The 25,771-nt window shown below is 39.0% G+C and overlaps 3 protein-coding genes across 8 annotated transcripts; 1 reads left to right on the forward strand and 2 right to left on the reverse strand.

Moving 5' to 3' along the window:
- Positions 1-2,542: 2,542 nt before the first annotated feature.
- On the reverse strand, positions 2,543-24,243 carry LOC116046575 (transmembrane protein 25). 4 transcript variants are annotated; one of them, XR_004897397.1, is made up of 10 exons: positions 23,922-24,239; positions 23,090-23,210; positions 21,550-21,894; positions 21,169-21,459; positions 20,859-20,990; positions 20,704-20,737; positions 18,599-18,699; positions 16,849-16,935; positions 16,564-16,716; positions 2,543-2,567 (listed from the first exon to the last, which is right to left on the reverse strand). XR_004897397.1 is itself a non-coding variant. In XM_031294965.2 (9 exons), exons 2-9 carry the CDS (start codon positions 23,166-23,168, stop codon positions 16,643-16,645), a joined length of 1,140 nt encoding a protein of 379 aa, XP_031150825.1. In that variant the 5' UTR covers positions 23,169-23,210; positions 23,922-24,243; the 3' UTR covers positions 15,926-16,642. The 4 variants fall into 4 exon arrangements, 3 of the variants coding, with proteins under 3 accessions (XP_031150825.1, XP_031150824.1, XP_031150826.1); XM_031294965.2 differs by lacking the exon at positions 2,543-2,567 and having other exon boundaries at positions 15,926-16,716; positions 18,599-18,696; positions 23,922-24,243; XM_031294964.2 differs by lacking the exon at positions 2,543-2,567 and having other exon boundaries at positions 15,926-16,716.
- On the forward strand, positions 2,548-9,094 carry LOC116046577 (T-cell surface glycoprotein CD3 epsilon chain). Of its 2 annotated transcripts, XM_031294967.2 has the most exons (6): positions 2,549-2,651; positions 2,683-2,819; positions 3,351-3,554; positions 3,652-3,795; positions 4,178-4,236; positions 7,946-8,122. In XM_031294967.2, exons 2-6 carry the CDS (start codon positions 2,747-2,749, stop codon positions 8,003-8,005), a joined length of 540 nt encoding a protein of 179 aa, XP_031150827.1. In that variant the 5' UTR covers positions 2,549-2,651; positions 2,683-2,746; the 3' UTR covers positions 8,006-8,122. The 2 variants fall into 2 exon arrangements, with proteins under 2 accessions (XP_035857291.1, XP_031150827.1); XM_036001398.1 differs by having other exon boundaries at positions 2,548-2,819; positions 7,946-9,094.
- Positions 11,999-14,411, reverse strand: LOC116046578 (T-cell surface glycoprotein CD3 epsilon chain). Of its 2 annotated transcripts, none has more exons than XM_036001399.1 (7): positions 14,297-14,411; positions 13,895-13,974; positions 13,709-13,726; positions 13,429-13,614; positions 13,070-13,213; positions 12,652-12,716; positions 11,999-12,543 (listed from the first exon to the last, which is right to left on the reverse strand). In XM_036001399.1, exons 2-7 carry the CDS (start codon positions 13,947-13,949, stop codon positions 12,490-12,492), a joined length of 522 nt encoding a protein of 173 aa, XP_035857292.1. In that variant the 5' UTR covers positions 13,950-13,974; positions 14,297-14,411; the 3' UTR covers positions 11,999-12,489. The 2 variants fall into 2 exon arrangements, with proteins under 2 accessions (XP_035857292.1, XP_031150828.2); XM_031294968.2 differs by having other exon boundaries at positions 13,895-13,971; positions 14,297-14,381.
- Positions 24,244-25,771: the final 1,528 nt, after the last annotated feature.

The raw sequence follows: 25,771 nt of genomic DNA on the forward strand, positions 1-25,771 counted from the left end.
GAAAGTAAAAGGGATACTAATTTCAAGGCAAGATATTAGGCTTTCATTCAATGTAGGAATGACTATTGAAAGCCGTTTTAATGATGAGCAATTTAAAAAAGAGTAAAAAGTGTGACAACCAACCCCGGTCTCCCTAATAAAACATTTAAGGCACTTATGCCTCTTTGTGATGTGACATATTATGACTTCATATTGTGGGATATGGTATGGTTTTGACATTTTATGTGTAATCTATGTTGAGACCTACTGGATCAAATTGTATTCATAATTGTTTTGACTTTAATCACCATTCGTCAGAAAAACAACATGGTTAAATAGAAATTCCCTTTACCAATTAAAAAAATGTAATAATAACCCAGTGAACTGACTGATTACCGGTTTGAACCACATGGTGGCAGAGCTGCACTCTGATGTACACTACCTCTGTAGTTCTAGGCTGAAGCCTGCCAGTAAAAGATCAATGGTATTTAGGTCTCAACTTTTATGGCTGACATGTTTTATTAAAGTTGGAAGTTAAATGTCACTGAGTAAAAATGTGTAACTGTGAAATGACAAGTGCATTTAATATTACGCTGACTTCACAAAGGTGTATAATCAATGTAGAATCTCAATAGTCAACCTAGACAACGTTGTAAAGACATTTTTTAACAACTTTAGTTGTGGCCTAAAACTCTAAAAATCAGATCGGCCACATTCATGGGCATCTCGTTTTTGACCTTATTACATATGGCTGCTACATGTCAGCTTTATAACTAGCAAACATGTAAGTTCATGAGCGGTGTCATAAAATGATGAACTGAAAAATAAGCAGTAAAATGATCAATCAGCATGTGGTATCACTTTCAAATAAGGCCGCCTTCATAAACATTTTAAATAGCCTACACATACTATTCATGCAAAAGTTAAATTATCAAAATCAGTTCTACCGTACAAAGCTTAACAGCCTCGACATCAGTGTATTACGTATTATTTACAGTAACACTCAGTTCTTGATTCTTATCACCTACTGTAGACTACTGTGTAGATGTATTAAGGGAAATTAGGGGTGTAACGGTACGCAAAAATCATGGTTCGGTACGTACCTCGGTTTTAAAGTCACGGTTCGGTACGTACCTCGATTTTAAAGTCACGGTTCGGTTCATTTTCGGTACAGTAAGGGAAATAAATGCAAACATTAAACTGCAGGTTGTTTATTACTATAAACTTTTTTTAACAATTTGTTTACACTTTTTTAAACACTTTTTAATAAAATATAATAAATAAAATATATATAAAATAAAGAATAAGAAATAAAATACTGCTGCAAAGTTCTCCACCAAATAAAATACTCTCAGTCTCAAACCAATATCACATAATAAAATATAATAAAGAATATAAATAAATAACTATGGATTACAGTGCAGCATTACCAATCCCAGCTTGTCAACAACCGAGTATGGTCGTAGATCAGCTGCTATAAAAACACCAATTGCTTTCGTTATTGCGTTGGCCCGATCGGAATTACCAGCAAAGGTCTGTTTAAATGCCAACGGGAGCTGCGTTTGAATTACGGTCGTTTTTTTCCTTGTAGTAGTGATGTTCACACTCGCGTGATGGCTTTTCAAGTGCGTTAGCAACGTCGGCACACTGCTTTCGTCTTATCAACTAGTCTTTGTCCATTGACGTATTTCACTGGGAAACCGAAGTGTTCCCAAACAGGAGACCTTAATGATATGGGTGGCTCTTCAAGCTCCGGCTTGTCCGTACTGTCTATGGGCTTGTCTGCATTGGCCATGACGCTAGCTAGCGAGAGGCTGGGCTAAAGCGTGCCGTGTATGTTGTTGTACAGCGCGCGGTGTGTGATTTTAATTTTTTTCCCCAAACCACTTCAGCGGAAATCCCGCCCTGCAGTCGATTTCATTGGTTTAGGTTACAGTGACAGTGGGTAGGTTTAGAGATCAGTGTTTGGTGTAGGCAATCTGTACAGTGATTGACATATTGACATGACCAATGAAAACTTTAGAATCAGCTGCAGGGCGGGATTTGCGCTGAACGCGGAGACTTCCGCCACTTAATATGTTCGTGTGGAAACACGAAAATTGACCTATGTTCCGCACACAAAAGATTGCATTCGGTGCACATGCGCACCGCACCGAAAGCCCTGTACCGAAACGGTCCGGTACGAATACACGGACCGTTACACCCCTAAGGGAAATGCATATAAAACCCGTACAAATGCAGTTTTACCTCAACACTACAAAAATGAGCCATAAGAATTATTACTGAATCAAATCATAAAGTCAAGTCCAGCTTGATTTCACAGATACAAAGCACTGTGTTATGCATTTTGAGTTTCTGGCAAAAAAAAATCCATCAGGACTCACATAAAGGAGTATTTCTATGCACCATACTCAGTTTGAGGTTTAACCGTGAAATCATCTTCAAAAAAATGCTTCCTGTGGGGCGTGTGTTTGTGTGTGTGTGTGTGTGTGTGTGTGTGTGTGTGTGTGTGTGTGTGTGTGTGTGTGTGTGTGTGTGTGTGTGTGTGTGTGTGTGTGTGTGTGTGTGTGTGTGTGTGTGCGTGTGTGCTATAGAGAGAGCGAGTCAGAGGGAGAACCACCACGTCTACTCCTTTCAATCTGTTAGTCTTATTGAACAAGCAGCGTAGTGTTTTTTAATATCTCGTAGTGAATACATTCACAAACCTGATCTATAGAGTAAAAAGCTCAAGAAACACAGTCCAAAAAACAGAGTTTGTCTTAAGAAAATGAACAGCATGGGTGTTCGGGCCACGCTCGCCGTCCTCCTACTGTTCATAGCTACTGTGAAGGCTGCTGAAGGTAAATATCAGTAGTTCATTCCATTGTATTTTATTTAACATACTATTTTTGGGACATATGAGAGCAACTTTTAAAATTTGCTTCATTTCATTTCTGCGCCTTAATTGCTCTAACTGCTATGTTAAAAAGTGATGTATTTATTTTTGTTTGTTTCACCCCACTGTACTGTGTTCTTTCATTCTGATTTACTAGTATTCTACTTGGTGGTCTACTACTTATTTGTAGTGTAGTTGCCTGAAAAGTATATAACTTTGGATACATTTTAATTTGATCACTAGTTGTATTTTTGTTACGTATTGGAAATATTTCAATCTCTGTGTATATACAGTAAGACATTAGCATAATGTAATGCACAGTAACACAAGAAAAAACCCATAATTTGAGTCTGAAGTGAGTTGAGTCTTGGAAACACACCTTAGCTGTCTGATCATACTCATTTCTCCCTGAAAAGTAATGAGGAAGAGGGGTCCTGGTGAAATGACAAACTAAAGCCAGTACACTGAAATTAACGTAATATCTGTCCTATTACAGGAGGAGTAACATTCTGGAGAGAAACATTCACAATGACCTGTCCTGAAAATGGGAAATGGTTCAGGGAAGCAAAAGAGAGTGATTATATTGGAGAGACATACACACAAAATTATGATACCAAATCCAAGGGCTTATACCACTGTGAATACACTGATGGTGAAGGAAGTGAATCCAAGAAATATTATTTCTACGTGAAGGGGAAGGGTGAGTAAAAAAAAATCATGATTTATCACAATGTTTTATCTGTGTTAGTTATCCTTACTGAGCTTTCACTCGTTTACTGCTGTTTTTTGTCCTCTAGCGTGTAAAAACTGCTTTGAGCTGGACTCGTATGTGGTTGGGCTGGCCATTGTTGTGGACGTGTTGGGGACAGCATTTGTGATGATGGTCATTTACAGGTACACCAAGAAGAAATACTCAGCTGGACTTAGTCAAGCTTCCAAAGGTATGCACTCAAGCAGTTCACAAAGAACACAGCGTTTAACTACTTTACATGTCTTAGTTGAGTAAAAGTTTACCTATGTCCCTTGGAACGATGCACTTTTCATGCATCTTTTAGTTTTGATACATGCTGACTTTTCTGTGAGACCTATCAGCAATTGGGAAATAGAATTGTACATCTAGTATACTTATGCAGCTGATGCAGCTTTTGCAGTTATTTTTAAGTAGACCTATTCTGTTAGACTGTCTGGGTAGGGACTCACTTTACTGGTGAGGCAATGCATAATTTAGCTGCATGCACAATCAACGACAAATCATTTGTTTTAAGTAAAGTCTGATAGCACAAGTGATTGGAAATATCACACATCTCTGTCATTATCTTTTAGCTCCTGCTCGTTCAGCAGGCCGCCACCAGGCTCCATCTGCCCCACCTGTTGACTATGAGGTAGGTATTGTGCATTTCATTTTCAGATGCATTTTACTTTTGCATTTGTTGCATTCAAAAGATTGTCCTTTCCATGTCTAGTTAAAATGAGGGCAGCAGTAATTGGTAATCATGTTTCAACCAGAGTTTGTAAATCGCCAAACATAATCATTTTTCAAAATAAAACCAAAAAGCAAAAAATTACTTGTTTTGTCAATACTCTTTTTCAAAACCAAAATAAAAAAACAGACAATGACTCGTTTTTCCAATTTCGATTTTGTTCTGAAATGAAGAAAAAAAACGGATGACGAGAGTTTCGTTGAATTTTGATATTTTCAACTGACGCAAATTGAGTGACCCGGAAGTGATCTCTGCTAGAACACTATCAGCAAAGAATTTCTAATAAGGGAAGAAGTTCCACTCTCTCATTACTTCCGGCTCTGAACTGGTTGCAGTTCCACCAGAGTTCCATACAGGGGGCGCTCACAAGCCAGTGCAGAATGAATGGGACGCTATGGAGCTATACCCCTCAAAATCCACTTTTCTCAGGATATAATTTGTTGTCTAGTAATTTGAATGTTGCATTTGAAAGGGGAGGCTAAGAAAATACACACTGCTGGGTGTTAGATTTTTTTAAAGTGGCTTTTTTGTTCTAAAAAGCCTTTTAAAATGTCAATGACGTCATACACATATACGGCCGGAGATACTGCTTTATGGCAAGCTCTGAGTCGCTTCCTTTGTTCTCTCGAAGCATCGACAACACAGCTGACAGGTTAGACTCTCCCTGTCAATACACGTGCTAGAAAGAGGTTTGCTAATGTTTTAAAGACCACGCCGAAATATTCACTCTGACATTCTGGTTCTGCTTCGGATGCCGTCAAGCGGGATCTCCGATCGTAATCAGTCCTTCACTGACCAATCAGCATTCATTAGCAGAATGCTAGCGTGTTATGGGCAACAACGACTCAACCTGTAAGAAATCGAAAGGACATAAGTACTCGTTCATTCAACTTTCAACCTATAATCCATGTTGAACTTGCAAAAACTACAATCAAATCTGAGATTTCTCAACGACAATCAGGCGAAAGAGACAAATTTAGCCGTCTAGCTACGTAGAGTCCCATTAATTTTGCACTGGACCGCGATCACCCCCAGTGGAACTCTGGTGGAACTGCAACCAAATTCGGTACAATGAGGCTGAATAGGGAGTGGAATGGCTTTCCGTAGACGGGCTTTGCTATCAGATATAGCACACAAAACAAACTAAGAAAAAAAGAAAAAGTAACATCATTGTCCAGGACTGGAGGAATATTCTGTCATAATTATGCAGTTTTTTGGCGATGGCAAAACGCAGAGATTTCCACTGCAGCAGTAACGTTTAGGTGTCCCAAGATGGTCGGAAATGACTGTCAGAAGACGCGGCCAGTAAGCATCACTGAAGTATCAATAATATGACATTACACTCGAGGGAGGGTTGTATTTAAAGGGTTAAAATTTTGGTTTTGGAAACGAGTATTGAGAAAACAAGTCATTTTTTGCTTTTTGGTTTTATTTTGAAAATTGAGAATGAATGATACACGGATTCTTGTGTCCATACAAAAAAAATAATGGAAAAATAAAATTAGTTGAGGTTAGACAGGGTGATTTTTGTCTATTCATTTTTAAAAACTTAAAGGAATAATTATTTTGAGAAATACATTAATATTCTCTCTCACTGAGAGTTTGATGAGACAGACTTGTCTCCCCAAAATTATGTTGCCATACAAATAAACTGCATTCTTAATTACGCAAGGGACATGTATTTTGTCCCAGATTAGTTTGTTTTTGACATATCACAAATACGTTTCTACAAGTCGGCGTTCAAAGTCTGCGTATGGTTGGAAGTCGGGGTTGAAGGATGAGTAGGCCTAAAACAAACACAAGACTTTCACCCAGGACTCTATTGTTCATGTCCTGCGTAAAACGTAAACATTGACTTATTTTACGTAAGGTACTTACCTAACATACTTACTGTAATTTACGTCACATAGCCTACATAACGTACTTAACGTATGTACATAACTTAAGCTACGTAACAAACGTAGGTTTCTCATTTTAATCCAAACTACGATCTTTTCCTGAATCTAACAAAGTAGTTTTGTTTTAATAAACAACGTGAACCATGTGTGTAAAACTGCAGCTGTTCAAAACATACGCTGGTACTGGACGAAGACATGTTGAAACAAAAGTAATCCAGGAGAAAATACATTTCCCTCAACACGTAATTGAGAATGCAGTTTAGTTGTATAGGTACCCACTTTTTTTAACCCATCATACAATTTAAAAATCTTCTCATCTAACTAAAAAAAAAAGAAGCTAAAACTAAAAAAGAAAATTTCCAAAAATGTCAAACTGTTTCTTGAAGTAAAACAATTTCATTTTCTAAGTTAAAGGTCCAGTGTGTAACGTGTTTAGTTGTTCATTATCAAAATCTGTGTTGCCCGTTCACAAACTTGTCTTTTTTTATGAATATTTACCTCCACCATCAATTCCAAGTATTCCTTTTGGCTTGAAATTTTACATTTGCATTTGCATGAACTGGGGTAGACGCTCCATATTCATGTGCCATCTTGAAATACATTAGCCGGTAGGGGACATAGTAGCTGTAATACGTACTTTGAACTGCGTGGCGCGACAGAGTTGATTGCGATATATGATCTCAACGCTAGATGGGAGAAATTCCCACACATTGGACCTTTAATATACTCAATATCATTTTAAAAACTACTTATTAAAAATACTTTCTGACGACGTTTACAAATGTCCCTGGAAGCCATGTGTGACTGTGATTAATGGTTGTATTGTGTACTGTGATTAACCATCTTAAAATTGATTAATCGTTGAATTGCTATATAGTTAATCGCGATTAATCGCATGTTTTATCACATGATTAAAATTGCATTTCAGAACTGTTTTTAAGTACATATTAACAATGGAAAGCCATTCTTACCAGTGTATCTTGATTGGGAATCAAATGAATGCAAAGAAAGTGACTTCATGAACTTGATTTTAAGATTTGTATTTGTTTATTATATATTTAATCTAGTCACACATTTGAATTTAACAACAACTTTGAATGCACCATAAGGCTGTAAATTACCAGTTTCATTGAACGCACCGTCTGTGTTTTTCCGACAACAGCAGCAGCTGCAGATTGTTACATCCCGGTGTCAGAATCCTCTACAGTGAAATACAGACAAACTTTACACCATTTAGCGTTAGCTGTCAGCATTGTAACCGTGTTTAATCCAGCTACTAGCTAGTGGTAGGCTAACGTTAGCTGCTGTCGAGTATAGTGTTAACTAGCATCATGTGCAGCAATGTTTCTGTTGCCTGTAACGTCTGTTTCAGAGCATCAGAGAGAAGTGCAGACATATCAGTGGCACCAGAATGAGGCACCGACATCCGCGTTGCTATTCCTGCAGCAGCAGGATGTGTTACGAGGAAGTAAGGCAAAATAGTAGCCTGTTAGGCACGACGCAAAGCCGAGTGAAGTGAAAATAAATTAATAAATGGCGGCATGCGATTAATACAATTAAAAAACATTAACGCATTATGCTCGGCCCTTAATCGCATCTCGATTAACGCGTTAATGCTGACAGCCCTACTTAAAACAAAACATTTCCCAAATGTATGGAATTATATGACTCTATGATGGACCTAATGTTGTTTATGTTGTTTTTTTTGGCAGCCACTGAATCTTCACACTCGCGCCCAGGATGCTTATGATGTCGTGAACAGGAATGGATAAAGACAAGTCATCTGTCTGCTCTGGGTCACTGGTTAAAAGGCTGCTCATGCGAATGCGACATTCATAAAATAAATACACGAACATCAGGCATGCTCCCACTAGCATGCATACACTGGCTTTTGCTCTCTTGGATTTAAAGGGTCGCTTGACCCAAATGGCAAAAAAAAAAAAAAATTCTCACTTAAGCCTGGTATTACATAGCCAGGCAATGTAGTTCAGGTTTAAGTTGTCCAGGTATGCTGCCACCACCGTGGTACAACAGAGCTGAATGGAATTTAGTTTGGGATCCTCACAGTAGTAAAAATTAAAAATACATAAAAAAATTACTTAGTGACTACTTTCTTCCAAAGAAATAGTCCACATGAAAACTGTTGACATTGTATATAGTGGATTATTCTGAGAAACAGGTATGTTTTGTTTCTGTGTGTTGCCATACATTAGTATTTCCCAACCTAAGAGTGCTTAATATACATAATGTACAGATAATGTTCTGTTCTTTTGATATTGTCATACTGGTGTTGGCCTTAAATGATATGATGAAGCACTGAGATCATAGTTAAAAGTGCTGTTATACTGGACTGCATTATATTCAGAGGTGTTTCTAATATCCTTCCCTTCTCATGTATGTAGGACAAAAAAGTGTAATTTAACCTAGGACCTCACTAATAAACATAATTGACTTAACACATTTTCAACGTCCCAAAAATGTAACATTATCAGCGTTGTAAAGCAGAGCTGCTGGATTTCATTAGATTGTACAGGTGTACCCAAATAAAATGATCACTGAGTCTATACAGTATATGTTTTTGTGTAATATACAGCGTTGGCCGAGAGTCTAATTTAGTGTCATAGATAAAAAATCACACTGTCATGTCAAATAGAGATACCCGAATACATGTTTTCTGTACATATATGTTTATGTTATGTTGTCAGACATGTAAAACATTTCTGCACAAACTCAGTTTGCTCGTCACATCAACTCGCTTACTGCGTTTGCTTTTCTGCTTTTCCGATCTAATCTGTTGTGTTAATCTTGTTACTGCAATGGACACACATGTGTCACTGATGAATAAACCACAGTCAGCAGTGTTCTGTTTCTTTTTTGTTCATGGCCGGAAACAATACTGAGATGGTTCTACAAATATAACTGTATGCAATTCATGAACCGCAGCCCATATATCCGTAGCACACCCACATGCACACAATCACCATCAGTATGTTTTCATCAGTATAGAGCCTCTCTTGCTGTGAGTAACATGACATGCTGTCTTTGGAAACATATATCTCTGAAACTTGTCTCAATGCATAAACATACGTTATACCCATAGGGCGCACAATGGAAATGTTGTGTCAAGTTTTGCCCTTCTATCCGTACGAATGTGTTTTTCCCAGCAGTGACTGTACTGATGGAAATGAAAGTGGGAAACATGATGTAATATTTATTCTTCTACAATGATGAATAATTCTAGCATACTGCGTGCAGCCCCAAGGTGTAGTGTTAAGTGGAAACACACCCACACTTACTGCTCAGTTATCTTCATCTAACATCAACTGTATGTGTGAGAGAGAAACAAAGAGGTAGAGTAAGGGGGGTGGCGGGGTGGGGGGGGTTGTAGACAATGTCTTAAACCGAGTCAAACCGTTCCCACACAGACCTACATCTGCTCAACAAGTGTATGTGCTTGCATGAGCGAACAGCTGTGCACGAACGTACATTAACATGTGTGTAAAAGTGTGTGCACATGCATTGAGGCATTGGTTTAGTGTGTGTGTGTGTGTGTGTGTGTGTGTGTGTGTGTGTGTGTGTGTGTGTGTGTGTGTGTGTGTGTGCGTGCGCATGCATGCATGCGTGTGTGGTTGATCAGGGTTGTGTATCTGAGTGGAGCTGTCTAAGTTTCGTTGTTTGATCTCTACCCTCTTCCTCGGGTAGAAAACAGCAGTTTGTAGCTTTGTCACAGCAATGCCAAGAAGAAAGTGAAAAAATCTGAGCAGTGATCAAAGAATTTAAACTATAGGATTATCTGACATGAGGGGGCTTCCTCTTCCTCTCAGATAGTCTGTCCTCCTCTTCTTTGTTACTATTTTAACCTTTCTGTCTCTGCCCTCTTCCTCTCTGCTTTCCTCTTCACCCTTGTTGTGTAATACTTTCTATCTCTTGTTGTCGCTCTATATTTTCACCTATTTATATGGTGAAAGCAGACTTAAATGGACTTCTGAAACATTATCACCCTTAAAAGATGGTAATGAAATACAGCAGCAATAGCAAGTGATGGAAGACATTTTCAGAACCTTTAGTAAAACTACAAATACAACAATGTAAAAATACTCCACTATAAGTAAATGCCCTAAATGAAAGAATAAAAGTACAGTATTGTAACTAAAATGTACTTCTTTATTTGGCAACACCTGTAGTTACTGGTGGTAAGAAAGAGGTCGGTTTGAAACTACAGGTAACTTAATGCAGCTCTGATACAGCTGTAGGTGAGTGAACAGTAAACAGTGAGGCTGACATCAATGAGATAATGTTACAATCAGTAACACTGGACTTATGCATGTCAAAATCCAGGGTGGAAATGGCACACTCCAACACTGAAAATGAAAACTACGATATAGCGAGGTAACTCTTGAATGTAAATACATTTAATGACTTTTACTATAAAAAAATCAATCATAACACACTTCCCAGTTATTGGCCTCCCAACCCCTAACCTCTCAGACCTCAACAGCAGAGCCATCACACGCAGAGCTCACATCATAGCACATCCTCAACCCATTCTTAAAGGTTGTTTTATGCTTCTGTGTCAAATCGACGGCGTACCCCTGCAGACCCCCCTGCGTCGCTGCGAACCCCCCTCCGAGCCCTCTGCCGTAGCTCGACGTGCACCTCCAAAAATTTGTAACTTTGCGTCGAGGCGATGCAGACCGCAAGGACTGTGATTGGTCAACTCGTCCTGTGTGTTGATAGTCGGTGTTTCAAGCAGCCTACTGTGGGGAGTAGCAACATGCTAGTTCACTGACATAAGCTTTGCAAATAAACTCAGACATATTTTGGTTACAATGACGTATCCATTTGTAAAGTGTCTATATGTCAGTAACGTTTTGAAATTAGCACTTCGCCAGCAAACAGTACTTTGTGGGCAGTTGTGCTAAAGTTTGCTTGCTAACATAACATAAACTGGCTGGCAGACACCTCGCAAATAACCTCAGACTTAATTTCTGGTTACAGTAACTAGGTCAATGGATTTTACTGTCTATTTCTCAATACTTTTTACAAGATCTAAGCAAGCAAAGGCCAAACAAATAAGATTAATATTTTAGCACGGGGTTTGCCATTCTGAGTACTGTTTCGGTGGTGAGCAACACAGACACAGGCGACACAGACACAGGCGACACCGCCACACGCACCCCCTAGCGTTATGGCGGTGAAATGCACCGCGATGCAAAGCAACCCCGACGCAGAACTCCAAAAGGGTCACAACGCCGTAGGAGCGACGCCGTAGCTATGGCGTAGAGTTGACGCAGAAGCATAAAACAGCTTTTACACTGCATCCATCTGGCCGTAGATACCGGTCCCTGCCTGAAAACGGTATGTTATGGCAGGGGGAGTTTTGTTCCCTCCCTGTGAAATATTGGATATTCGACCTCTTTAAGCCTCAAGCAATTATTTAAAAGAAACCATCTGAGTGGTTTAGAGGGGAAATGTCTCTTTTGTGGGGCCCCAAGTAGACACAGCTGCTTTATAAGGGGTCACAAGCCAAACAAGGTGGGAGCCATTGGTTTAATCAGTTTTTAAACAGTGTGTTATTTTTTATAAGATTATCATATATTTTAAAATCTTTGCGTCGAGTAAAATCTTAATCTGAAAAGTAAGTAAACAAAATATATATAACACTAAAAAGCACAATATATCAGAAGTAGCAAGTAAGTACCTCAAAACCTTATCTAAGTACAGTTCTTGAGTAAAGTTTACATTAAATGTACTTGGTTACTTTCCAACACTGGTTATAGCTACCAGCATGACAAGACAGCACACTTTTTTTCCTCAATTCTTTATTTTGCATCATAACAATAAACACTTTATTTTTAAGTCATGATATGAGGTGGCTGTAGCCCTACTTACAGTACAGAAAGAGAAAAAAACATAGATAATGAATGAAAATACAACATTGAATAAAATACTACCAAAACAAGAACAAAGACTGAAACACTGAACTATTACATACAGAAGGTTAACAGTTACTCATTATGTGAGTGGTCTTTTATTTAAGAGCAATGTCTTACAGGCATGGTGAAGCTAAATGATAAGAAAAAAAGCTAAAACAGTTTTATACAGCGCAAATTACATTAGGGAGGAGCAACACCCATCCCAGATACCAGACTTTTCCCTCCTGCAGATGTTTGAGTTGCAAAGGAAAACATGGAGAGTATGTTGTCAGCTGGGCGGTTGGGGGGTTTGCATCCCAGGCTGCGAGCCAGATCGCCTTTTATTTTCTGTTATTAAGTTTATCATACTCGTCTTTCTGATGATGTTGCAGACGCTGAGGAACAGTGGGGTAAAGACCAAAAGACTTGTTTATCATTTCATTTTTTTTTAAAATGTGATAATCGCATAATGGCAATGGATATACCTTCACATTTCAGCTTACCTCGTAAGGCTGATAGGGAGCTCTGCTGCTTGGTTCATGTGGACCAGATTGCGGTCTATCAGGATCTGAGGATAGATGTATTGATAATATCAATATAACAAATCAACAAACGGGGTTAAGTTACAAACACATTTTGATTTGTTATTTTATTTAAGTTAATAAATTGTGAATGCATGACTTTTTCTTGCTTTTTGTGTATGTGTTATTGCTACTTTTACTAAAGGATGAATGAATGATAGATAGATAGATAGATAGATAGATAGATAGATAGATAGATAGATAGATAGATAGATAGATAGAGAGATAGAGAGATAGATAGATAGATAGATAGATAGATAGATAGATAGATAGATAGTTAGATAGAGAGATAGATAGATAGATAGATAGATAGATAGATAGATAGATAGATAGATATTACTTTTCTTGTGAGCAGTGTTTGGACCGATCCGGTTCTGAGATGCAGTGAGATAGACAGCCACTCCTATCACAATCGTAGCTGCCACGTTTCCAATGACTATTCCCACTATTGAAGGCACGTCGAGCTCTATGCAGTTGTTACAGGCTGGACACACACACACACACACACGCACACACACACACACACACACACACACACACACACACACACACATAGTACCGGTGGCTTGAGAATCTGACATTTTGTAAGCATGATTACTATAAAAAAACTGTGTTTGATACAGTGTAAATACAAGTAATAAAACAAAAGTATAAAAGTACACATAAAGCTAACAAAAAAAGTCTTGCTGCAGAACTTACTCCGAAATTTCACATAGATCTTTGATTCTTCTTTGTTATCTGCACTGATGCATGTGTACTCCCCTGTGTACACATCGTCGTATGGCACGGGTTTGTCCATGTACTGTTCGTTAAATGTTATATTAAGGTTGTCCCCACAAGCCAACGTAAACTGATTAGAGACATCTTTCACTGTAATCTTAACATCTGTGAGGAAAAAAGAGAGATTTAAACATAGGTTCAGGCATTTTGCTAGTTGCTATTATGCAACTCAATAAAACTGTTAAAGCAGTCGTCTTACCTTTACAACTGACAGATGCTGATGGAGTAAAAAAACATAAACACATTTACTTTAATAAAATTGGCGAACAATTTGCTACCATTAAAATAATAAAATGGTATTTTTTTCTTAAAAACCCAATTGATGTAAGATGTTTGAGCACAGTTTCTCCTCATTTTGATTTCATGTCATTAAAACAAGACCTACCTGTCAGTGTCCAAAGCAGCAGCAAACAGGCTGGCAAAACTAATTGACATTTCATCGTGTGTTTACTCCTCTGAGTTCTGCTGATGACAGAAGGAGATATTTCAGAGAGAACATGCAACAGAAAACAGGAAGGGCGCCATTTTCTGCTCCCTGTCATCCATTTTGTTCAAACTATTATAACAGATAACTGATGATGACGGACAAAAAATATTTTTAAATTGCTATTGCAAGACAGTAATATTAGCTAATCTATAATTAGATTTCAGATTTGGGGTTTAGATGATTTTACTACAATGAATTGTAATATTTGGTCCCCATCAAAGCATACACTGGTGCGCAACACAATCTGAGATTAATTAAAAATACAATATGATATCCACAGGAAATTTGAAAAGTACTGACCTAGAGAAAGTAAAGAGCTGCCGTGTCCCTGTTGTCAAAGCATCCAGTCTCCGTCTGTTGAAGTGTTGCTGTGTGTGTGTGTGTGTGTGTGTGTGTGTGTGTGTGTGTGTGTGCGACTGTGTGTGTGTGTGCGTGTGAGAAGGAAGTGAGTGTGATTGGTTTATTTTCCGTCCCAGCAGGCTTTGTTGATTTCTACATCTTGGGGACTCTGTGTCTCTGTAACTTCCAGCAAATGACACTGGTGGTATATCTAAGTAACATTTACTGAAGTACTAGTTCTTTGCTTGAGTATTTCCATTTCATGCCACTTTATTCTTCTTCTCCACCAGAATTCAGAGGGAAATATTGGACTTTTTACTCCAATATATTTGTTTGACAGCTATACTACAGTAATAGTTCATATTTAATTAATTTTACATACAAAAACATGTTTCATCACATGAGGCTCTGTTTTAGATATGCAAACGTTATTAAAGATAATTAAAACTAGCTCCAAATTGACTAACTGCAACAATGAAGTGCTACATTACTACATTATTTCACCAGCAATAGCAATCAACAGGGGACTTGTTTTCTGAATTGAGCATTTTTTCTTCCGTGTTACAATATGTGCTTGTACTCACGTACTGCAGGACTTTTATTTGGTAATGGAGTGTGTTTACAGCTACTTTTAGTCAAGTAAAGGATCTCATTATTTTCTCCACTGCTGATGTCAGGATGTACTGTTAGTGGATTTAAATGAACCTGGTCTGTAATATTTACTACATTGGCACCAGGAAAACTGCAGTGAATTGTTAATTAATTCTCTATCAACCACTGAACAGGACTTTATATTATTGTTATGCATGTTCAGGGATTTAAAATGTATCACCATTGTGGAAACTTGTGATTGATTTCACTGTAGATTTTACCCTTATGCCATAATTCATTTTGTCAAAGCAGCTTCCACATTTTCCAAAAGACATGCGTAGCAATCTGTGAAGGAAAGTCTTCACATTGACAATGAAAGTAAAGTCACTACCAGCCATATATTAACTGAACTGACTGATTAACTCTGAATGCTACTTGCTCTTTGATTGTTTTTGTGTGCGATGCGGAGAGCAGCTCCAGCTGGTAAAACAAAGACATGAACACAACCATGTGTGTTCAGATTAATATTTTAATTCCCTGCTTGTTGTGAGTGTTTGTCCCACTGTGTGTAGCAGAATACATTCCCTGTTCGGCACAGAAGCAGCAGAGAGAGAAAGCAAAGAGATGCTCCCACAACACAACTCTGCTTCCTGTCTGAAGAAAAGCCACAACAACCTGTGACCTAGAGCTAACACCTGGCGCACACACACACACACACACACACACACACACACACACACACACACACACACACACACACACACACACACACACATACACACAAAGTCAAACATGCATTATTTGTCTCCTGCACCTGTTCAAAAAAGAAGCAGAGTATCAAATTTCTTCATCACCAAATGCAGCAATGCTTTCACCACCACACAACACACTCAAAAACACACATCACGCTCATGACTATCCTCCATTTTTTTTCCCATCATATAACGTATCTTAGAGCACCCCCTGGTGAGCGCCTGAAAACCCACAGCAAGCCCAGCATTTACTTCATACAATTTCGATATTATCTTTATTAGATGTCCTCTTTTATACACATATACATATGCATACAAATATACAGTACATGACATGTTAAATGTCCATATACAAATACGTACTCCTTAAATATGTACCATCTTATTTGAATATTATTGGTCAAAATGTAAAATCGCACGTACAGTAGATTATCTTGGACATTCTGGTGTTAGTATAGAACAATTAATGCATTCCATAAATGCAACAGGGAGGAGGACATCATGAGCATGTGGTTACAGGTGTAAATCATGTCGAAACATACAGAATATGAGCATTTTTATGTAGAATTCATTGCATTGCATTGTTGAGACATCACACCAGGGGTGTATAGACCGGAGCACTTGATTCAGAGAGACAAAAAAACATAGACAGTTTTGTTTTGTGAACAAGAAATTCAAGTTCATGTATGAACTTGACAAACAAAGTGTGTTGGTACTGTATGAGGCCCAGATAGACAGAGATAGTTTCTACTAGACTACTAGAGATAGTAGTCATACTGGTCCAGCTTAAAGGTGACTGATGATTGGTTCAATGACTGAATGGCAGTTGCTCTGGGTCTTCTCTTAGACAGCTGCACTGTTGGAAGTAGCTACACATGCACGTACTGTGTGTGTGTGTGTGTGTGTGTGTGTGTGTGTGTGTGTGTGTGTGTGTGTGTGTGTGTGTGTGTGACTTTGAGGTCAGTCAGAGCCAGATCTCTTCACTGCTTGTGCTGTTCACCTTATAGATGTAGCCCACCATCGGATATCTGGCAAAACCTGAGAATCATAAGGGGGAGGGGGGGTAGAAGCATTTTGATAAAATACTCACTGCTGTTCCTCCGCACTGAATCTAAAGTATAAATAAGAATTACAAAAAAAATCAACAGTATCGGAGTGTATTTGCCTGACCTCTGGCAGCATAGGCTAAAGACAGATCTTCCTCCTCCTCCTCCTCCTTCTTCTCTCCCACAATGCTCTGCTGGGCAGCCTCTCGGGCTACAAGATGTGATGCAAAAAGAATGGATACACAGCAGAATGCAAAAAGAAATGTATGTGGATTAGTTTGCAGGGACAGTTCTTGGGAAATACACTTAATCTTTCTTGCTGCTGGTAAAATGAGAAGATTGAGAAGATTGATACAAATCTAATTTCAGAGAGTGGTATCTATCTTCTCAACTAACTCTGGGCAAGAAAGTAAATAAGGGTGTTTCTCAAAATGTTTAACTATTTAGGAGTAAAAGCTGTTCATGAGGCATTTATCCAGCCCCTAGTGAAACCATATGTATCATTCCTCACATCCATGTGATCCCAACATGGTTATTTTTAGAATAAGAACATAGTGTTTGGACTTAGTGCATCATTAAATCCCATTTGATGACAATCAGATTTATCATTGCCATGCAGTACAACTTCTGAGGTCTCTATATATCTGTTGTATCTGAAATGTTACTCTGCATTTATGTTGAATATCATGCTTGCCTGTGGACACATTTTACATATTTGAATATTCAGTAGATATATACACTGACTAAAAGACTCTATTGGTTACACTAGCAAGCAATCCACTATAATTGTAATTCAATTTTACAGTTCCTTCCAGGAACACTCCCTTATGAATTTACAATAACATGTCAGTTATTTTCAAGGGAAATTATTATCAAATTATGAATTTAATAGAGCTGTAGAAGTACATACAGTACAAGTACTCAAGCAGCCCGTTCTTCAGTGTGATTTTTGAATAATACTTTGCATGAGTATTTCTATTCTGTGATACTTTTAATTAATTTCACATTATTCTCATATGACTAAAAACAGAACCCATTCAACAGCAGTCTATGAAGTAGTTAAGTACAACATTAATATGCTTCATAATTACACATTTTTATGTTATTAATTTTTTTATACTTCACACTGAATACATTTGTACTTATGCTTTATTACTATTCTAAATGCAGGGTTTAACAAGAAAAATATTTTGAATCCATGTTTATCAATCTTTCTTCTCTGATAAAGGTTGTTCCTTTCTACAAGCATGACTGGATTTACCCACTAGGGGGCCAGGGAGCTAAAACATTAGCACAAACTACTGAAGCACAGTGAATTGGGCCCCTGAGAGTCTGGGACCCACTGTCATACTGTAAACAGCCATTTTATGCTGCATTTAAGACCTGTAGGAAATATGGAAGTAATAACTTGCTTGCTCGTAAGAAACTTGGGCAGCAATTTATCGCATTTTACAACAAAACGATTGACGTTCCCTCTATAGTTCAGCATGCAAGGCACCCTATTGTAAAAGGCTCCATTTTGCCAACCTTTAGCATTGAGCACTGATTGTTGAAAGAACTAAAATATTTGTATTGAGTGGTGTTTTTTGACTGACTTTTAATTGAGCTTACCTCCAGACTTTTGCCATCTTGTGACATATTATTTAAACTCAGCAAAACTAGCATACTGTACCATCTCATGAGTTTGCAAGTTCACTAAATGTATTTATGGCTTAAAACGTACTTCTAAATTGTCAGTGTCACATATGATATAGATACTAAAGATACTAAAGTGTATCTTAATATATACTGTACTAGGCCAATGTCTGTCGCCCCTAAAGCTCCACTTATCTGTGTATGAGGTGAGGGTCTTTTTAATCTCCATAAATTTGTACCTTTTCTCAAAGTGTTGAGGTCGTTGAGCTGCATGTTGGAAGGCAGAGACATGTTCTCTCTGGGGATGGAGGTCTTATCGGTCTTTAGATTGGCTGAGCTGCTGTGAAGGAAATATGGAGGAGAGATATCAACTTGGATTAGACATGTTATTATTGGTCGGCAGGATGGACATCAAATATTCATAAGAGCACAAAAATGCTTTCATCAGTGTTTTACTTTCAATCCACTAATGATGCTGAGATGGAAATTATTAGATAAGTGTGTGATACAGTGCCAGTGTAGTGTCAATAAAAGAGAGGTAATGTAGTGATTATAAAAGCAGATTGGGGATATCGCACTTGTTACAAACCCTTACCTAACATAAAAGTCTTAACCCTCAAACAAGTTTCCATTCTCTAACAGTGGATTATGTGTAATGTAGTCTATATCCTTGACGTTCCACTTCCGGGATTGCTCCGGTGCCGCATGAAATTCCGCTGGATGCATGTGTTTTCGCCGATGTACGTTTCCTTTTCGCTTTCATTGTGTTGTAATTTTAAACTCTGGTGGATTTATGAGGACTATGGTTAACTGCTCCACAGATCTCTGCAGGGTAAATTGAAACAGCTAGCTAGACTATCTGTCAAATCTGAGTTTTCTCTCGCACAACTATTTTACAGCGGCTCCGTGCGAAGCTTAGCGCCGCCCATGACAGTTGTGATTGGTTTAAAGAAATGGCAATAAACCAGAGCACTTTTCCTCCCATCCCGGTATGCTATGTGGAGAAGCCAGACCCTCCTCCGCTCCGCAGCGTCATGACTGAATATATGACGCTTTAAAGGAATAATTCAACAGTTTGGGGAAATTTGCTTATTCACTTTCTTGCTGAATGTTGATATGAAGCTACTGCTAGCAGCTTGTTAACTAACTGTTAACAAAGACTGGTAACAGGGGGAAACAGCTAGCCTGGCTTTGTCCAATGGTAACAAAATCCACCTACCAGCTCCTCTAAAGCGTGCTACGTAACACTTTATATATTGTTTGTTTAATCTGTACAAAAAGGATTCAAGGATTTATTACTGTCATTACACAATACAGGATTGTACAATGAAATGAAGTTGTACATTTTACGGGGTTCATGTGCCAGATAATTTCTTGACCTGGCGCAGTCACATTTCCTTCAGGGCAGGGAGATTTTGTTACCTTTGGACACAGACAGGCTAGCTATTAACCCCTGTTTCCAGTGTTTATGCTAAGCTAAGCTAACTGGCCACTGGCTGTAGCTCCATACTTACAGTATAGACATTAGTGGTGTTGATCTTCTCCTCTGACTCGCAGCAAAAAAGGCAATAAATGGATTCCCCAAGATGTCAATTAATTCCTTTAAATGAGCCTCCAAGGACAGTTAATATTAAGTTGCAAATTAACATATTAGATAAATCTATTACTTATAGAGAATGAGAGACAGTGACATTTTTTGAACAAAATCAATTTTCTTCCATTAGTCAGTCTTATGACTTTAATTTGACCAATTAACAGGATCAGACCTGCACTTATTTCACCTTTTTCCTTACGGAAGCCACATATCTGATATCAATTACAGTGGACACTTTCACCACTTATGACTAGGGTTGGGTACCGAAACCCGGTTCCACTATCGGAAAGGATTAGAACGCACATTTTGGTTCCTCATTTCGGTTCCACTTAATGTGTCGACTGAAATATTTTCCCTCTTTCGCTCTGAAACGGACGTAAAAATATCACACTTTCTCTGTAGTCTACCATTAGCTAGCTACCATAAATGTTAATATACTGTTAAATTTAAATAATAAATAAAAAAAATAAATAAATAAAAAAACTCTATAAAAGAGCCTTTATTTGATGTCATTTTTCAGTTTTTCAAGAATCGGTTTAGGAATCAGAATCGTTTTAAAAGTACCGGTTTGGTATCGGAATCGTAAAAATCCAAAACGATACCCAACCCTACTTATCACCACTTGGTGGTAAAAAAAAGACAATGTCTACCAAAACATATTGATCTACTGGATTTCAACCCATCCTGTTGGCCTGCTTTACTTGCTTTCCATTCTGATTTCACTGACAGAAGTCTGACTCATTTATTTACCTTTTCTTGGTCATCAGAATCTCCACTGGCTCATCTGTAACATCATACAAGGATATGTATTATCCTGCTGAATTAGTGTTATATACCACAATGCTAGAGTCACACATTTTCTAGCTGACTTGCTCACTTCACACACAGACACACTCTGGTCTTACCAAAGGACTTGCTCTTGTTTTTTTGCATGAGGCAGAGAACAATCAGACTGAGGACAAGGAGGGCCATGAAGGCCATGGCTCCCCCAGTCACTATTCCCAGCATAGGTACCTCCACACGAGACTGCAGGAACTCTGGAGAGAGAGTTAAAGGAATAGTTCAACATTTGGGAATTATGCTTATTCGCTTCGAAAGTTAGACGCGATGATTAATACTACTCTCACGTCTGTATGGTAAAGATGAAGCTAGCTAGGACACAGTGAGCTTAGCATAAGAGTTCTCAGTTTCCTTTTGCCATTTGCCATCACCAACCTGCCAGTGTGAGGTTGCTCTGCACCGTTCCCACACTGTTGCTGACGTTCAGCGAGATATTCCCTGATAGGCTACCGAGCGTGACCTTCAGCGTGTGATTGGTCAGCCAGGGGTAGCTCCTTGAGTCCAGGATGAGGAAGTCTGAGGTGTTGGCCACCAGCTGGCCGGACTGGTCCACGAAGGTGATGGTGGCAGGCGGGTTGGACCGTACCAAGGCAAAGAGGACCAGGGAGAGGCCAGGGTCTGAGGTTTCACTGTAGTGGGCGTTCAGCCTGAGGATCTCTGGCTGAACTGGGAGACAGAGGAGAGGAATAACTTTACTCCCTGTATAAACAGAAAATAGCTGGGTCCACAGTCCTGAAATATGTCACAGATACTCACACTGGATATTGAGTGTGACCGTGGCATTGTAGCTCTCTCCTGTCCTGGGGTTTGATGCGACACACACCAGCTCCCTGTCCCACTTCCTGGCCCGCAGAGAGAAGGTGCTGTTGTGATTGGTCCCCGGTCTCACGACTTCAGAACCTTCCTGCGACGTCATCACCAGGCGCCCATGGTTGGGCGGTGGCTCTCTCTGCTGCTCCCCATTCAGGTACCATGTTAGCAAGGGAGGGGCACGGGGATCCCAGCCGTCTGATTGGCAGTTGAACCAGTGTGTCATGTTCTCCTGCAGTGTCACAGCTGCCCGGTGCTGTCCGTCAATTTTGGGGGCGGGCTCAATTGCACCTGCAATTAAAGGATTAGTTGATGTGGATATAATAGGACACTGTGGGCAAAATTTAAACATTTAACAAAAGGTAAAACAACCTTTACCTAGCCTGACTGAAAAGGTAGCAAAAATAGTATAGTATATATAGTATTTCTATATATGTATGACTTTATACGTAACCTTTCACCTCACACAAATATTAAAAGTTAAAGGAATTTGGGAAATAAACTTTTCTTGCAGAGTTACATGAAATTATTGATACTACTAATATTTGTTATTTAAAGGGAAACTTTGCTGACTTTCACCCAGCTTTGTATCATTACAATGTGGATAGTAGTTGCAAATAAACAATATTTTAAAGAGCCCCTATTATGCTTTTTTGGATTTTTTCCATCTTACAGTGTGTTTATATAATGTATAGTATATAGTAGTATAGTATATAGTTTGTGTATATAATAGATGTATAAAGTACAAAAAAAAACACATTTCACTCTAAATGAAGCTGTCTCTCCCACAGTCAGCATTTATTCTCAACTGTGTGAAACACCTCGCCCACATTCCTGTTTGAAATTCCTCAATTAGTGATTAGTGTCACTGACTGAGAATGCCAGCTCAGTTTTTCATATGTGCTGCCCATAGGTGCTGGTACACTGATGGAAAAAGTGAAGTCGCTGTGCTGCAGCAAATTTCACAGAGGCCAAAAATAAACATTTTGGTTGTTGTAGGTTTTCTAAAAGGGAATAGGGAATACCACAGCCCCTTTTCTCTCTTTTTTCTGGTGATGTAGCACCCATTTCAAAAATATCTATGCCTTGTTACTGCAAAGATAGCCCAGCTTTATGAATGTATGAACCATTTTTTCCAGTGGTCAAATACTTTTTTAACTATGAAGTTGAAGCAGTTAGCTTAGCCCAGAGACTGGGAGCAGGGGCAAATCAGCTAGCATGGCTCTGTCTAAATGAACTAAATCCTCATACGAACACATCTAAAGTTCACTAATTAACACCTTATATTTCATTTGTTTAATCCATACAAAAACCAAGGAGAGACTCCAGGACAGAGCCAAGCTAACCGTTTGAAGCTTTATGACCTATTATTAACAACACTGTCATTAAAATAGGTGCAGTGCATTAACCTTGGGGTCATTTTAGTTTGAATTCTAATTAAGCAAAAGGAACAGGTCATATAGGTTACAGTTGCAGTGTGCCTTACCTGTCCAAGATAAGGCCAGTGTGTGAAGGAAGATGACAGCAGAGCCTGATGCCCACCTTCTCAGACACACACACTCCATACTGGCCCAATGGGGCACAGCACACGCATACACATCTACCTGCTTTGAGGAGAAATGTGGACATAGTTACATACAGTACATGTGTGGACAACTCTACATGGCTAAATTCCATTGGGGGTACATGAGGACAAAGGTTTTTGGTTTCTGGTGAATTACCCCTTTAAGACATATATTCTTGTTTGGAAGGATTGTAAAGAAGCAGACAGAGCTACTGAAATGAAACTTTCAATGCAATGCATTAAAGACAAAAACACAGGACACAAGACTTGTCATATGCCGCTTACTCTTCAATAATTCACTGCCTGGTTAGCTTTGATTTGCAGACTTAGCCCATCACAACAATACACACATTCACAGGCCTGCTTGGATCAAGGTTGACTGTGCACATGCACAGAGTGTGAGGAATGAGTAATGTCTAGTGCTTGCTTGCAGTCTGGGTCATGTGATATGTGTGCGCACCTGACGAAAGCAGAAACTGAGCTATCAAGGAAACACTCATAATCCCATTACACATATGGAGACGACCAAGAACCTTCTTTTTAACACGCATGATGGAAGATGTGGCTCTTTGCCCCCAGGTTGAATATGCTGGGATTGCACTGACAATAAAAACAAGGGGCTATACACATTACACTGTAGACCCGATACTGCACTTTGTAAGGCTGCATGCAGGCATTTGCAGATGTGTGCACTCAATTGCAGAACAAAATCCCTCTACAACACACACACACACACACACACACACAGTATTACCTCAGCCCTTTCTGTAGATGCTGTTGTGATTCAGCCTGCTGGAGCTCCATGGCAGCGGAGGTGGAGAGGAGGGAGAGTGAAGGATGGTGATAACAGAGTAGAGATGCGAGGCAGCTCTCCCTGACTCAGTTGCTTTCCCATCTGCGTACACTCATACATTTAAACACACACACACGGCTCTCTGCAGGGTACAGCAGCTCCAGTAGCAGCGTTCACTTGCTAGCAGGAGCAGGCTGACGCAGGCAGTCAGGAGGAGAGAGTGGGAAGGGAAAGGAGTGGATGAGAGGGAGGGGGGGAAGCGGGCAGATGAGGAGATGGAGAGAAACAAGGGTGGGAGAAAAGGAAAGGAGCAGAGGATGCAGAGAGAGAGGGAGAGGAGAGTGGGCACAGAGTCGTGAGGGAAGAATAAAGAGCTGATGTGGGAGAGGAGAATATACAGTACAGGCTTGAAAACAAGAGGAGCTCAGTGCAAAACATCAATCTTTAACAATCTACTACATGGGACTGTGGTGGATAGAGAGTAAACTGTCAGTTCAGAGGGATAAACAGATCCCTTCCTGTCATCCATCATTTCTCTCCGTCATCAGGCATGTTAAAGTAACCCCTGATATACAAACCCAGACACTCTACATGGCTCACAGTGTCTGAGCTCAATTACTTCAGACTGAAAATCCTCTGCAGTGCAGCTGTACAGACCTGAGCAGTGCCATGCAGAGCACTGCAGCCAAAAGGCAGACAAAAGAAACAAGCTCATAGAACTACGCTATATGTTCTGCGCTAATGACATTTAAACTGGAATTACTCTTCAGGTAATTTTACTTTTAATCCCATTCCCTCATAATAAAAACTGCTATTCCACCACTGCAAACGTGCAAACAAATTTGATCTAGCCTACAGTTACAGTATGTTTCAAGGACAATTAATTATTGTTTTTCCTATTATTTCTGTACATCCTATTACAACCAAGCTGTGGTGATGGGAAAATCTTTTGCATCTCCAAAGATTTAAAATTACTTTCTGTCTCCATCTGATGGACGGAACCTCAGCTGTGTAATAAAAAGCATCACATTGCGACAAGAGCTAGACGATAAATCGGCCAGGCAGAGATATGAGCTGATTAGCTTATTGGAGATAAATCAATATCAGTGTATATGCCAGCCGATAAATTGGCTAACAGGAAATTGCATTACAGAAATGCCATAATAGGTTTGCAGTAATTCAGAAACCGTCACCATGACATAGTTTTTTTTACATTAGTGTTTTGTTACCTGTGCAAAAACTACTCTGAGTGGTAAATCTGCAAATCAATGTGCACTTTCAACTGCATCATCACGAGATGAGTGTGAGAGATGGAGTGATACGTTGATTAATCGATTTGTCAATCGACAGGAACTTCATCAGGAACTGTTCCGTTTATTAATCATCAATATTTCTTTAAGCAAAAAAAAAAAGCCCAACATGTCTTTGTTCCAGCTTCTCAACTGTGAGGATTTGCTGCATTTCTTTTTCGTATGCGATAATAAACAGAGTATCTTTGGGAAATCTGACAGACATTTTTGTTAGAATTTTCCAACATTCTATTGATCACAGATACTGTAAATCAATACATCGGGAAAAAAAAAAAATAGGCAGATTAATCAATGAGTTCAACAACTGTGAAACGAGACATGTTAATTGCGAAGTCTAACAAACTAAATGAACAGTTGCCTGGAAAAAAAATATAAATTTATTATAAAAACATGACTTATGGGTTACAACATGGCATTGTACTTTGTGGTCTTCCAGTAATATTGTGACTGCTTAAATTTGTCTCAGTAACTTTTGAAGTACTTCTACTACAATGCTCTATC

Source organism: Sander lucioperca, chromosome 5 (assembly GCF_008315115.2).
Source record: "Sander lucioperca isolate FBNREF2018 chromosome 5, SLUC_FBN_1.2, whole genome shotgun sequence".
NCBI lineage: Eukaryota > Metazoa > Chordata > Actinopteri > Perciformes > Percidae > Sander > Sander lucioperca.